Source organism: Egretta garzetta, unplaced genomic scaffold (assembly GCF_000687185.1).
Source record: "Egretta garzetta isolate BGI_Z169 unplaced genomic scaffold, ASM68718v1 scaffold697, whole genome shotgun sequence".
Taxonomy (NCBI): Eukaryota; Metazoa; Chordata; class Aves; order Pelecaniformes; family Ardeidae; genus Egretta; species Egretta garzetta.
Genome location: NW_009260141.1, coordinates 169,343 through 179,284, shown reverse-complemented (window position 1 = coordinate 179,284; position 9,942 = coordinate 169,343). Strand labels below are relative to the sequence as shown.

Genomic DNA, 9,942 nt, shown 5'->3' with positions numbered 1-9,942 from the left:
ACTTGGGATTGGGAAAAGAAATAGGTAAGTGCAAGAACTGGCAAATGCTGTGGGGACCATCTTTCTTTCTCTGCATCACGTAATTCAGCCAGAGAGCTAGTTTGTTTGTGAGTTTGGTGACAGAATGGCAAAGAGGGCTGAGAGCACAGGAAAGGTTATGGAAAAGACTAGCCCTGCAGAAGCCAGACAGAGGCTTCTCTCCAAAAATATAAAGACAGTGCTGTCCTTTAGTCACACCATTCGCTTCACATCATCACGGCCCACTCTAGGCCTAGAGCTTGTTTGACTGCCTGGGAATACTGTTTGGACATAAAAAGGAGTGTCCTAAATCTCGTTCATAAATTAAACATACAAAAAATATACATATATTGTATAAATTGATACATATATATATATATAAAACTTGGGTTTATATATATATATGTATGTATATAAATTCTAAATTCACATTTCTATGTTACCTGGAAGGAAGCATGCAAAAACAGCATATGGCGGGGGAGACGCTGAACAATGTTCCTCTGGTACAGGACAGGTCTGCCTAGGACAAACCTGCCTCCAGCAGCATTCCCCAGAGAGCTGAAGAAAGGGGAAATGATTTTTGCTCCCATTCCCTCTACACGGCAGCTTTCCTGAAGATCCACAGAGCAGCTTCCTGTATTCACCAAGCAGGCCACAGGTCCAACCAAAATCTGAGGAACCACCAGCCTAGAGCTGGAGAAGGAAAGACAAATATAAACTTGTGCCAAAACCTATTATCATCCAGTCTGGTAAAGAAAAGTGGTAATTCACAGGTCAGCAACTGAACCTGGGGACCACTAACTATATGGAGGACCCTTGTTTGCCCATTTCAAAACAAGTGATCTCTGTCCCACCTCTTTGTCCCCTCTGTGAGTCTGTCAGTCCCTTATGATCATCACCCCTCGTTCTTCCTAAGATCCCCCTCCTTGTCCAACTGCCAAAGTACAGCTGGGCCTCACAGCCTGTTCAGCTTATGCCCAAAGGGGCAGCCAGTCATCTTGCAAACAGTCTCGTTGCATCCCACCAGTCTCTTTGCATCCTAAAGAGCACCTAACTGTGTCAGTAGGGAAGAGATCAGCTGTTTTCAAAGGCCTGGATTTCATTAGGGATTCCTGCACAATCTCACCTTCTGAGGAAAGTCAACAAATTTCAGCCGGGCAAGAAACCGCCTCACTTCTCCACGGCTGATTTTGGGAGTGGTGGTGTCCTTTAGCCACACCATTCGACCTTGACTCATCATGGCCCACTTCAGGCCCAGCTTGCTGACCGAGAGAAATCCTGGCTGTTTTTCAGAGGTTGCAGTTGTTGTCACAGTGATGTGAAATGCATCCTTCTGGAGATCGTTAATTCCAACTGGTCCATCAGAAAAGGGAAAGAAAATGTTGGTGAGGAGTAGACGATTACGTTTCTTCCAAAAGAAACCTTACAGTCTACTCAGTCAAAGCATCCACTGGACTGAGGGTATATTCAGTCTGACTTTACAATTGCATGTACCTTAGCTAATCAGGGAAAATGATTTTAAGTTAAAAATTTTCCATGGAAATAAACTGAAATTTAGATCAGAAATGGAAGGGTTTGGTTCCTGGTGATGTTTTTGAGCGTGACATAGGAGATACATATATTTCAATAATGCGTTCACTTTCAGAGAGCTTTTCTTCCCACTCCTGTTAGCAGATATTGTTTTGTCTCTATAGAAGGGGAAATCGGTAAAGCACAGGCAAGTCAGTTCACTCCAGTCACTGCAGAATGATCTGTACAGACCTCAGAAATCCCAGTTTCTAACAAGCCCCTCTAAAAATGATATTCTGTTTGTTCTTGACTGAGCTGTGTTTTTGATACAAATCCAATTAGATGCATCACTATGTAGCAGCTTTTCTGTGCTTCCTGGCCTACTGCACTCAGTGCTGGATGAATTGATCTTTTATCCCACATCTGGCCATGCTCAACAGGCTGGCTGTTGGCTGAACTGCTTTAGAAAGAGCAAGGAAATCCAACAGGGACTGTACAATCCTGTATAGATGTTGAATCCAGATCTACTTTTCCCTGAAAACACACTTTTAAATATTTTGGATTCTTCCTTTCAAAAAAAGAAAGAGGAAGCAGCAGCACAGCTGCTGTGCCAGAGAGCAGGAGAAGATGGCCAACAAAGGCAGAAGCGTATCTGAGGTGACAGAGAAGTTTCATAGTGATTCTTCATGCACTGCCTTAAATCATAAATAGCTCCATGGAAAGCCAGGGAACTTCTCTGGTGTAAAACATGCATGAAATCAAACTCAGACCTTTCCTTGCTTAAACATGTGCAAAAAACTTGGTCGGTCTTTTATTTGCAAAGTAGGGGTTGAACGGGACCTTCCTTCAGGGGGAAGATAAATCTTATTTCCCACTGTTGGCCTATGTGTGGTGGACCTCAGGTGCTACCTTTAAAGGTACAACTACACCCCACTGTTTCTCACAGCTACCTCTCCCTCCATATTTCTTTTAGCTTAAGTAGTTTCTCCTCTGTTCATACATTTGTACTCACTTGCTGAAGCAATGACTTTGTCTGTTGCATTGGTGAGGTCCAAAAGAACTGTAGGAAAAACAGGATGGAGGAGATAGAGGTGGTGCAGCCCTGGGCGCTCAGGTCTGGGACCAGGTTGCTGTTGGAACAAAGGACAGACAAAAATGTTACAGCTGGCTAACAAAGAGGAGTCGAACTTTGCCAAAGAAATAAAGAAGTTTTCTGACACAGTGCTGTCTTTATATGGATCAGAGAATCCAAAACTCTATGGTTTCACAGAGATGAAATCCCGCACAGTTTTTTTTCTAAACCAAAATTTGCTCCACAACTTCTGTTTTGTAAGGTTGAGATCTGGCTCTGTCAAAGCCAGCTTGATGGGCAAAGCTACAGTCTGTAAGTTGGAGTCTCCATGCTGACTTGTGTGCCTGTGTCCAGAGCAGCAGCACTCTGGGGCTGGGAACAAATCTGCAGTAAAAATAGTGTTGCAGAAAAGAATTAAATTCATGCAGAAAGTTTTGGGTTTGTGGATGTGAAATTTTTGTCAATAAAGCTTTTTGGCGAAGAATTTACACACAAAAACTCCTGTGTTCAGCCTCAGAGAAGTCAGGGCGTCAAAGCAAGAGGAAAAGATGTCCCTCACAGCCTTCTTATATGGCAGTTTTAAAGTTCAATTACATTAGGAATAGAAGACAGAGACTGCATGTGCCTCACAGAGAAACCTCAATGTGAAGAAAGGATGCTTACTCACCAAACTTTGTAACACAGGCTGTGCTTCATCAGCCCAGAAGAGAAAAACAGACTTCTTGTCCAGAGTCATGACTGACAGTGCATCGAGTTGTTGCTTCTGCCATGGGAGTTCCTGGTTCCAAACAGGGAGGCCGGATTTGCCATCTATCACCACCACCTCGAGGTAGGGGAGAGATCGAGCATTAACAGGAGTCCAGGGGTGGGTGTACAGAGAGCCCCTTTGCAGTGGCATGGCCTGTGTTGTTCCCTTTCATGCCCATGGCCACACAGTGATGCGTCAGCCACAAAAATGGGAAGAGCGAGGAGCGGGGAATGACTGTCCCTTTCTACCCAGCCTCCCTTGCTCCTATGCTGCCACTGCCCTCCTTGCCTTCACTTGTTTTACCTTTTTGTTCCCATCTTTGGTCTGTGCTTGCAGCATGAAGTCCAGAGTTTGATCAGCACCGAAGTAACCTGGTACAGGCTGGCTGCAAATTTGGAAAAAGAAACACTCAGCCCCATACCAGAAAACCCAGGATTTCCGATAGAGGCAGCACAGTTGCTTTCATCCTCCATTCTGAGTATTAAAAAGGCAAGATTTGCCATGCTGAATAAGATCTTTCATCCACTCAGAACTCTTCTGGCTGTCAGGATCCATTTGTTGGTGGATCAGAAAAGTGAAAAATGATCAAGCAGCCCATGGTGCTTGTTAGCCATTCTTCAGAGTTGTCTGGGGGGGGCATCCCTTGCTGGGCCGTGTAGACATCTGTTAATCACCCTGTGACACAACTCTGTATTCTCCTTTCTTTAGCATGAGAACCTGTACAGTTTTGCTGTGGTCATAAAAATTTGCCCAGCCCTTTCAAAATGCATCAGCAGATTTGACCTCCTGCCGAAACTGTATTTCCCAGGCTGCCTTAGCGGTGTGAAATGGCTCTTAATATACTCACCATTAATGTCAGGCCATGATTCTTTGTTTTCTTACTTCTGGCAGTTTTACAAGCCTTTTTATAACCTTCAGCAGTTTAAATGAAGTCCCCTCTCATCCTCTCCCTTCTGGGTGACATAACACTATTACTTGAATCTCTCTCATTCTAACTGCTTTCTAACCACCTTGCTTGCCTTTGGCTTTCTGAGTCTTATCTCTGTCTTCCTCAAATTCACCACAGCTGGACACAAGGTTCTAAGTAAGTATGAACAATTCCTCAAAGTTCACAGAACTGGAGATCTTATGGCAATGCAGGATCATCAGAATATGTCCTCCCCCTCTTGTTTATGACGGATTGATGTATTTCACCCAATTAACCAAGTATCAGTAGGCTGACTTTGACTAGATCTACCAGCCATGAGGCTCGCTACAGAAATACAAAGACGAGATTAATTCATCACTTCTCGTGACAGTCAGTTCTAATGATTAATCTCACCCAATGAAACATGCCCGCATTTTCATTTTCTTGGACATGAATGGCTTTCGCTCCAAGGCACTTGTTCTTGCTGTGGCAAGATTAAAATGCCTGTTAGCTCCTATTACTTACACGGTTATGAACTCACCTCTCAGGCTTCTCTTTGATCATATAAACCCACTGACTTAACTCTTCCATACTTTTCCAGACCTTTTCTCCATTTTCCAGCTTCCCCTTTTAAAATGTGCATACCAGAATGGCTCCTGAACAGCAATGCCACAGTACAGCAGTGGCTTGACTATTTGTACTTACTACATTAATGTAATTTGTTTTACACACACCTTTGGCAACCAGAACCAATGTTTTCAAGGCAGCATCATGGGACACTCCTGCAGCTTGAAAGCTCTCCAGTAACAAAAGGAAGTAGTAGGTAGTTCTATCCTATGGGCACAACTCAAAACCTCTCCTAAGGTGCCTCTTCTCATGCCCCTTATGGGTTACAATCAGTGGCAGATCCCACAAACTGAATGCAGACAGACATATGTATTTTAGATGCTACCAATCAACTGAAAAATCCCCTGGGCACTTTCTCAAATGAACCAGAAAGCTAGTAATTATTCCTCCCCAACAGTAATCCCCACAGCAACCTGCTATTAATCCTCTCTCATCTGAAACATCCATTTACAACACAATTTTCAACTGCTTACTCAATTTCATGGTCTCTGAACTTCGCCCTTGTTTTATGACTATTGATTCTCCTTCATGGTTTTCCAGGGATCTTGTCAAAAGCTATCTGGTAATACAGCACACCTGCGGCAGCCAGGTTGTTTTTCTCAGAGACTGTTCCCAAAGGGCTGGACTCAGTCTGCCTGGCTGGAGTGGTGTGCTTGGGGCAGGTTTACCCAGGAAAAGGGGAACTCTCAGCTGGCTCTGTAAGCTTTGTCTGATGAGGAACTGGATTTCGGTCTGTTTGGCTCTGTGGTGACACCCCTGAGCTGGATTTGTCCCCCAGTCTGTGTTGCTTAAGCAGAACTTCTGTAAGTCCTAAAAAACCCCAATACCCTCTTAAATAAATGCTTGTCCACAATATATTCAGTCTACCAGATTTCGTCTCTCTCAACTCCGAGAAAACAGGCAGTCCAGGACTTTAGCACAGTGGCCTTGAACAACAATTGCTTTCATTAATTTTCAATGCCTATCTGGGAGCTCCTGTACACATGTTGTACTCTGTCCCTTGGGAGGTCACGGAACCAGAAAAAAACAGGGCTGGAGTGCAGAAACATGGAATACCAGTTGCCCAGAGACGTTGTGGAGTCTCCATCCTTGGAAATACTTAAAACCTGACAGCACACAGCCCTGAGCAACTTGCTCTAGCTGAGCCTGCTTGAGCAGGTAGGTTGGACTGGGCAATCTCCAGAGGTGCCTTCCAATGTCAACCATACTGTGATTCTGTGAATGGAACAGGTAAAGCAGTTTTCAGCCCTTCTTGATTTGAATCCATAGAAATTTTCCAATTCATTAGTGGATTCATTTAGAAATTTCTTGTGTATAACTGATTTTACAGCATCTATGAACTGGCTTTGCTTAGTCTGTACACACTTACCCTTTAAACTAGACCCCAGACACATCCAGAAGCCTGCAGACTCTGGGCCCGAAACACTTTTAGTCTATCTCCTTTCCCCACAGAATGATCAACTAGCCATAAGCCATTCCTAAAGCCATTGCTTGTGTCACCCATCAGCCCTCAAGAACATGGACATTATCTGAATATCAAACCTAGCTGAATATCGCTTTTTTTTTCTTAATGAAGTTCTGATACCTTCTTCCTATAGATGCTCTTGACAGTCAAGTAACACTAAGCTGAGAGCTTCTTGCTTTCCTCCAGATAGTAGAGCAAGCAATTTGTTTCCCACATAATTTCCCTCAACTGTGCCCAACTGCCCTTTGCAAATATTTAACACTGGGAAAGCTGAAATTGCTGGTTATTATCAACCCATGAGATCTGGCAAATTACTTAATTTCCATGTGTGAAATTAGAGGATGAGCAGTATTATTTTAAGGTTTACATTTAGTATAGATGTGTGCTGACTGCCATCAGAGTGCTCATTTTCAACTTTCAAGGAACATTAAGATCTGTGGGGCATACTCAGACACCTTCTCTAAATACTTAACATCACTAATGCAACTGCTCCTCTCCACTGAGCTGGCAAGTGGCAGCTTTGGACAGCAGATGGGCTGAATCACACACCAGTAAACCCCTGAATTCCAATGCCATGGTATTCCCATGACATCAATGTTGAGCCCCTTATTTGTGATCACTCACAAGCACGCAGCTCAGGTTTCAGTTCCTTGCTCCCCCTGCCCTCCTGACTTGCTCAGTGATGCATCTGCACACCTCCAGTTCTTAGATTTCTCTGTAGACTTGAAGAGTTCTTCTCAATTGGTTTCTAAGGAGCACATGTGCTTACAAGTGGAAGGCAGGAAATAGTACAGGAAGAAACAGGACAGAAAAATGTTCCCAGTATGTAACCTGCTGATGTTCTGCAGCTCCAGGGTCCAGCGGGGCTCCAGGTCCTGTCCCCGCAGTAGGATCAAGCCCTCTTTGGTTGTGATGAGCAGGTTGCTGCAGTTTGTGTCAGGTGTCTTCATTGTCTGCAGGAAGTCAACACCCCCACTGGGACAAATGGAAAGTAAAGAGCAGATTCTGAGGCTTGTATCTGCACATCTCAGCACTAGCTGCCTGTCCACATGGCAATTAATCCTACCTAAGATTTGAACTACTCTTGGAGAAGCTCATCTTTTCCCCAGTGATGGAGCTTAGCTTCCTTTTGGGGTTCCTCAGTTAAGTGGGCTAAATTCAGGTGTGGGGTCTTCTGAACATCTTGAGTTACTATATAAAGCATGGAGTTTGGAGGTTCACATTTGTTACCTCCCTTTATTCCTATCCAGGCTGATCTTGACCGCAGTTTGGCAGTAAAGAAGAAGGAGCTGAGAAATTCAGGCCCACAATGCTGTCTGTACACAGGCTGAGCTTCCCAAAGGGACTCCATTAGCTGGGAACACCTTTTTTATTCCTCCAGGTATGCATAGGGGGTGGAAGAAAGGAACAAGGAGCAGGAGAAGCAAAGGACTCCCATTTTTCATACTCTGCACTTCTTTTGCTAGGACAACCACAGGACAGGGAGGAAACAATGGGTTTGTACTGGTCAAGGACAGTATTGAAGTAGAAGGGACCATCTCTAGGAGCACTAAGAGGTGTCTACACTCCCCTTCCCCACCCAGAAGAAGCAAGAGGACAAGTCCATCTCCTACCTGTAAATGTCAATGAGCTCTGACAGGTTGACAGATCTGCGCTTTTCCCACTCCGGCTCCTCCTGCTGCAGCATTGCAGGAAAGCTGTCCCGGTTTCTGGCTTGGGTAAAGATATCCCTCAGGGCAACTGCTTGAACATTACCTGCCAGGAAGAATAAAGATGAAGAGTCCTGCCTGCAAAAGTGAAATCCCTAGTAGCACGGAGGGTCCTTGGCACCACTGCAGTTGTGGTAGAAGGCAAAGAAATGCCCTGAGCTGGAACTTTCCTGGCATGACATGCCTTTGGGAAACTGCAAGGTATTCCAGGCTAGCAGGTATTGGTGCTCCTGCAGTTTTCGACACCGCAGCAGTGAGACTTGTTCCCATGTCCTCTCGCCCTAGCTTTTACAGCAGAAGGCATGGCAGAAATATCCCAGGGAAGCTCTGCGCCATTTTAGGTAGAATGAATGTTTTCTAAGTAAGGTGAAGTGCTGGAGGGGCAAGATGCATCTTACCAAAACCAAACAGGATGTATATGGCACCCCGGCTGGTGATATGGACTTGGGGGCCAATCACTTTCCCTTCTCCATTGGTGCTGTACCTCACAGGCCCACCCAAAGCAGTCCCAGTCTTTCCTGACACCAAGATGAAAAACACATCAGGCTGCAAAGAGAGAGATGTAGAGATTTTTAGAAGTGCTTTCATGCACTTGTGCTCTCAGAATCTTCCCCAGTCCCCACAGCATGAAGCTGCATTGCTCCTTCCCCCCACAGCAAGAGCTAGCTAGCTGTCTCTTTCTCTTTACTCAGTCTGGCTTCCTGTGTGTCTTACACTTGTGCTTTTCTCTTGACTGCAAATGCATCAAAGATGGAAGGGACTTAAAAAACCTGAATTCCTCTAACAACATTAATTCTAGAACTGTGGGGAGGGATGAGTATAGAAGAAATCTGCATCTGAATTAATCACAAAAGTATTTCTTTTGAATAAGCTGAATGCTCCTTTCTCCAGAGATCTATCTCAACATGGCTCCCTACGCTGCTGCTAAACACTCACTTCAAACCAAGCCTTCACTGAACAGAAACAGATAATTCTCAAGTCTCAGCCAGGGGTAAATAATGACCCTTCTGTTCATTCCCAGCTGACAAAAAAATGCAGGTAGTTTCATTACTGCTTGATCTCATTGCTCTGACTATTGAAAGAAAAAGGGTGTTTTTCAGGGAAATCTAAGGGAATGAAAATTACAGGCTCTTGCAGCTGCTGTTACAGCCTTTCCACATCAGGCTCCCAGTTCCTCCTCTAAGTAGTCAAGGTCCTTTCAAACCTTGAGCTGTACCTGCGTCTCTTTGAGAGCCAGAACAACGATATCCCTAATCCCATCTCCATCTACATCCGGAAGAGTTGCAGCTGGTGCAGCCAGGATCCCACTTGAGAGGTGGATGGAGTTCAGTGTCCAGATGATCTTGCCTGCGGGAAGAACAGGATGAAAGAGACATGTAGCACTTGGGGAACCAGCGGGCACCCCAGAGGGTTCCACAAAACCTTCTTGAAGGAGGGAGCAAGGGAGGTTGTTTCCCCCATTTTCTGAGAAGAGGAAAGAAGCCTACAAACTGGGGCAAGCTGCAGTGGGAAGCAGAGTTCTTCCCTCAGCATTTCTTCAGATTTGAGTCATGCCTCAAGTCCTGCTGTGCTTCCTTCTTAGCACCTCTCTAGAAAGACCAGAGCCCAAAACAATTCTTGAAATAACATAGAATATTTGAGGTTCATTCTTGGAAGGAGAATCTAAATGACAGTGCTGCTCTGCAGGACAGCAGTTGTTTTCTTCAGCCAGCAGTAAAGCCTGTAGGTAGATGCCAGGGAAGGGAACAGATGGGCAATTCTGATATTCAAAGTGCAAATCTGCATCTCGGTTACATTCCCAGCAGCAAATAGCCACTCCAGCATGGCATGCTCACTCCACCTCAGGGTGAAAGCATGTTAGTAGATGTGATGTCAAAAGGTTCAGCA

General features: G+C 44.8%; 1 protein-coding gene across 1 annotated transcript in view; it reads right to left on the bottom strand.

Annotated features, from left to right (window-relative positions):
• Positions 1-282: 282 nt before the first annotated feature.
• The window catches only part of FAM234B (family with sequence similarity 234 member B), a 38,421-nt gene continuing 28,761 nt past the window's right edge, over positions 283-9,942 (bottom strand). The window contains exons 6-14 of the mRNA XM_009641701.2: positions 9,272-9,402; positions 8,454-8,601; positions 7,960-8,101; positions 7,178-7,321; positions 3,651-3,732; positions 3,267-3,422; positions 2,540-2,657; positions 1,145-1,371; positions 283-711 (exon numbers count right to left, since the gene is read on the bottom strand). Of these exons, the coding sequence (XP_009639996.1) occupies positions 706-711; positions 1,145-1,371; positions 2,540-2,657; positions 3,267-3,422; positions 3,651-3,732; positions 7,178-7,321; positions 7,960-8,101; positions 8,454-8,601; positions 9,272-9,402 (1,154 nt within the window). The 3' untranslated portion in view covers positions 283-705. The remainder of the gene's footprint in view (positions 712-1,144; positions 1,372-2,539; positions 2,658-3,266; positions 3,423-3,650; positions 3,733-7,177; positions 7,322-7,959; positions 8,102-8,453; positions 8,602-9,271; positions 9,403-9,942) is intronic.